Consider the following 5024-nt stretch of genomic DNA (forward strand, 5'->3'; position numbering starts at 1 on the left):
CATGTCTTTGTCAGTGGGCAATCTTACAAAATCAGCATGGGATCAAATACTTATTTCCCCCACTGTATGTGTATAAATGAGCAGGAGGAGAATGATGAGAGGCCCTAAACTCAGATCTGCACAGGGGCCTTTTGTGTCAGTGTATGCCACTGATTCATATGTGATGGAAATTAAGATACTGACTATATTTTTATCAAATATCTTTTGAAAGTATTGTACTTAAATGGAATCTGTCAGTAGGATCGACCCTCCTAAGTCTTATGTATGGGCGTGTAGGTCATAGTTGAATAAAATGACACCTTGATATCTGTGATCCAGTGTCTTATTCCAGAGAAGGTAATGCTTTTCTTAATATGCAATAGAGCGGTTAAGATCTATGAGCTGGATACACAGCTCCTTGAGAATCTGCCTCCAGAGCTTATTTTAATTTAAAGGGGCATTACCAGTGTGAGACATGTAGTTCAGGAGTGCAAACTGTCAGTCATTACATGTCTCATAGTGATAATGTCCCCTTTCAAATAAAATAAGCTATGGAGTCAGATTCTCAAGGAGATCTCTGTCCGACCCATAGATTTTAACAACTCATTTACCTGTTAAGAAAAACGTGGATTTCTCTAGAATAAGACATCAGATTGCAGATATCAAGGTATTATTTTATTCAAATTCCTATGACCTACATACCCATTTGGACGGCTTAGAAGGATTGATCATACTGACAGATGCCCTTTAAGCTTTGCATTTAGAAATGATATCTAATTACCATCAATCGTTGGGAAATGTACAAATATTTGGTAATAATGAGTTATTTTTTAACCCATATACTCTTCTTTCTCCATAATAAGTAGCATAACAAGGTGCCATCAAACTACATTTCTACAGTTTATTTGGTTTCTTGCTATAAACATTTAAAGAAAACACAATTATTTTAGTAATGAGGAAAACACATTATGCTTTTTATGTTTTATGTACATTTTTCTTACACAAATTGAACTAGAACATTGATTACAGCATTATCATTGCAAGAAAAATATCAATGTCACCTGTAAATATTTCTTTATTCAGACTTGTTTTGGTTTATTTCTTGTCATTGTGCACAACTCATAAGATACTTCCAGTTTTTTATTATTATTTTTTTCAAAAGTTTTATCCATTTACTATATTTTCATAATTTTGAATAATCGTTCAATATGTCACATGGATTTTGTACAGTGGTAATTTTTTTCAAAGTGCGTCATATTCCTGCACCGCAGTTCTATGTTCCTCTCATTTATCTCATTTACAGTGGCCATGTTGTTGCATTTGTTGTAATACATTTTGCTACCTGCAACCACAAGCCTCAACAACCATGTCCTCATATTGCTTGTACACCACGTTATTGGCAGAGTCTATGTATAAAATGCTGATTGGACTCAGCCTTGTTGGAACACAACATGTAGGCGGTGTGGTTTCAGGATCCATTGAGTTCATCAAAGTTTGGATTACTGCATGATTTGTAGGTTCTAAGTGGGATCTCAAAGGAAATTCACAAAGACCTTCACAATGATATGCTTCATACTCCAAAGGTGCAATAATCCAATCGTCCCATCCCATGTCCTTGAAGTTCACATGAAGAGGCTTTTTGCTACATCTGGCTTTTGAATTCTTATTTGGTCTTTTTCTCGCAGGAAATGGAGCCCTCCTCTTCCTCCGTTGGTTGAATAAATACTCATAGACAGTTTTATCATCTTGTCCAGACCTGGCTTTAATTTCATTAAAAAACAAATCTCTCTTCTTTGTTCTACCAAAGACAAGAAAAATAGCTTTCTCATTAGTCTGACGGCCAGTTCTGTTGAACCCCACAGTTTTTAAATCAACAGGTTTCCCCTTGTCCAATACTTCTAGCTCAAAACACAGTTGAGCAGAGTTCTTAAAGTTTTTGAAAAGTTTCCAGATGTCAAAAACTTCCCACTTTGGTGTTTCGCTGTTGCTAAGAGCACGAGAATCTAGGAGAGTAGCCTGCTTCTTATTTGCCGGACAAATATATAATTTTATCTGTGAAAATTTTCCAGACAAGTGAAATTTTGGATCTAGTGATCTTTTTCTTAAAATTCGAAGTTCTGCCCCCAGCAAACCATCTTTTTCCAGAGCAGTTATGTCGAAAACATATTTTTGTCTTCTGGTCACCGTCATACGTTCATCTTTAAAAAAAAAAAAAGAGAAAAATAAATTATTATTTCACTACTAATACACTTGGCCAATGGTTTTAATGGTTATGCACCAAAAGTGTAATATCATATCGTTGAAAAAAAAATCTTGTTTAGTACATTATTTGTATAAGAACCTGGTTTAACTAATACTTTAAACACTATTAGACAAGTTCCACTCAACGAACAAGGAGGGAACATATAACACCTAAACACAGTACAGGTTTCGGATTTTAAATATATATTTTAGCTGTGAAATGTTTTTGCTTAGATTTAGAATTTTCCCCTTGGAGTGCATTAGCTATTAATGGCTTTCATTTTTACTGACCAATGACTACACTTGGTTCTGTCACATGTTCTAAAATTGCTGACTTTTGGCATTCTACAGATCTGCGTTGTGATATTAAGTACAGTCATTAGTAAATGGTCCATTTACCTTTATGGTCATAATGTGCTGTTATTGGAACATCAATTTCCTCTATACACGGGGCACAAATCTTGTGGAATCTGTTTGCTTGTTTTCACTGCTATGATTAAGGGCTTATATAATGGGGAAATTCACATGATTTACTGCACTGCAGGATCCAAAGTGCTGGACGCTTTATTAGCTACAGGTGTTTATAATATGCAATATACAATACTTTTCGGAAAATGCCCCCATTGAGTTTTAACATGTCCTGCACTTTAGAAAAGTACCTAAAATTGATTTTAATTAAAAACACGATGGATCATATTATCCTATAGAGACTAAAGAATAAAATCTTTCATTATTAAGGACTTTTACAACTAGCTTTTGCAAAAATTATGAAATAAGGAAAAATGTAGATTTTTACTTAGCAAAACTGCTTTAGGCCATTAGAACAATGTTTTGTCTGTTTCAGAAGTTATTTTCTTTCCTATAATTCTGTTACTTTAGAGGAGCAGACAATTTGTTTATTTTCACTGGAAAGCAGAGAGAGTTTCTGTCAAGCTATACAATCACACACAGTTCCTGTGCAGAATAATGCTGCAGCTTCTCGGTATATTAGAAGAAATAAACTTTTAGTTGATTAAACCATGTTCCAATTCTATGTAAAACTGCTCTATAAGCAGATAAATATTCACATACTTTAAACAAATTGTTCTTATTTCTAAGAATAAAATAATTCAATAGGAAACATTTGTTAACAAATGTGATTTTCATGATCCAATATTTTAAAAAGTACAATGCTTAATTATACACCTATCTTATAAAAATTGAGTCTTATTATTGGATTAAAATTTACAATGAGCTTATTGAATTAAATTGTATACAAATTATCAAATAAACAATAACAATAACCAGAAATCCCCAAATTAACCCAAAACATTATATTGACAGAAAAGCAAAATTTCTTTCTATCTAATAGGCGCTCAGACAAGTCAGTGTCTTGTCTGTTCAATATCGCATAACAATAATTACATTTATTTGTATTCAAGAAAATTTGATCGAAATAAAAAAATGCACATTTTAATATATATATATATATATATACTCAAATTCTTCTTGTTGATACCTACTTTGAGTCTCTATTAAAATTTTGCCTAGAAGATAAGTTTGAAAAAAATGAATTATTGAAAAGCAGGTGTCATGCAGAATTCAGTGTTGTAGAAGAGCTTGGTACAGGCTGTTACTAATTTATTCATTTTTATAATTGCTACTAGTAATATAATCAAAAAATCTATTCAGAACTGGCATATTCTTACCTTGACCTTTGTCTATAAAACTGGTGATAGTGTTAGCTAACCCTGCTTCAAGTTTCAGGCTCCCATTCATGCCTTTTCTTTCAGTATCAGAAAGAGTTCTATATAGTGAAAGCATGTACTCATGGGGAGTAATGAGAGGATGCTTAAAAGCGTCCTTTTGTTCCTTCTCAGGAATGGGGTTTGAAGGTTTTTTTGGTTTGAATCCAGCAGAATCTGCATGGACATTGACAGTTTTGGGAGAGGCCTTTCCACCAAGGAGCAATGGCCTTGCATTCCCAATTTTTGTTGCAGGTTGTTTATTCTCAGTATTTCCAACTTTGGTTTCTGGAGGTCTCTTAGAAGCTTCCTTCTTTGGTTCATCATTTTTCACTTGAAGAACCCTTGCTTGAACAATGGGACTATTAGTTCTAGACTTTGTAAGACCAACTCCAGGACCAGCATTTCCAGCTCTAGTTGTGTTGGGCTTCAGTAGAGGAATCTTGTCTTTCCCTGAAGCCACAGGAGTCCCTACTTTAGCTCCTGGGTGGTTTTGTCCCTGTTCAGAAAGGCCCAGTACCAAAGGGACTAAATCGAAATAGTCCCAAGTAAGATACCAAAGCAGTAAAGGGATAAATTTCAGTATTTTCATGTTCTGATTTTCTTTTGAACATCACATAAGAAAAAAAAAGCAAAGGGTCCACCAAACTGGCATACGAAAACATGAAACAAATGAAACACCAGTGTTAGCAAGAACAGCTTTCTTCTTAGTTTCCTCTTTAAATCTGTTTGCTTTATGCTGTTATCCAGTCCCATAGTGGAAACTAACATGAATTCTGCTCTAGTCTTTTTTTTTCTCCAGTGAGCAGCTGTGAAGAACTTGCTCCTGAAAGGTAAAGTTTACCTCCCGCTTTTCTGCTTCAAAACTGTCTGAATACTTGAAGGAGTCTTGTTTAAATCTGAGAGTTTTTTTTCCAAGGAGGAAGAATGGCGTAATGCTCTGCCTCTGTGTAAAACCCTTTTTTAAAGATTTGAATCCTTTCCAGTGAAAATATTTCACACACAGCGTCTTGCAGGTGCTCAGAAATCTTTTACAAACCTGAACTCAGGAATTGGAACCGGAATTCCAACCAAAACCAA

At 34.5% G+C, this 5024-nt stretch overlaps 1 protein-coding gene across 1 annotated transcript; it reads right to left on the reverse strand.

Moving 5' to 3' along the window:
• Window positions 1-564: 564 nt before the first annotated feature.
• Window positions 565-4789, reverse strand: GDF5 (growth differentiation factor 5). Its single transcript, XM_077257668.1, has 2 exons — window positions 3909-4789; window positions 565-2177 (listed from the first exon to the last, which is right to left on the reverse strand). The coding sequence occupies exons 1-2, from the start codon at window positions 4534-4536 to the stop codon at window positions 1318-1320; spliced, it is 1488 nt and encodes a 495-aa protein (XP_077113783.1). The 5' UTR covers window positions 4537-4789; the 3' UTR covers window positions 565-1317.
• Between the last annotated feature and the right edge of the window lie 235 nt (window positions 4790-5024).

Source organism: Ranitomeya variabilis, chromosome 4 (assembly GCF_051348905.1).
Source record: "Ranitomeya variabilis isolate aRanVar5 chromosome 4, aRanVar5.hap1, whole genome shotgun sequence".
NCBI classification, from domain to species: Eukaryota; Metazoa; Chordata; class Amphibia; order Anura; family Dendrobatidae; genus Ranitomeya; species Ranitomeya variabilis.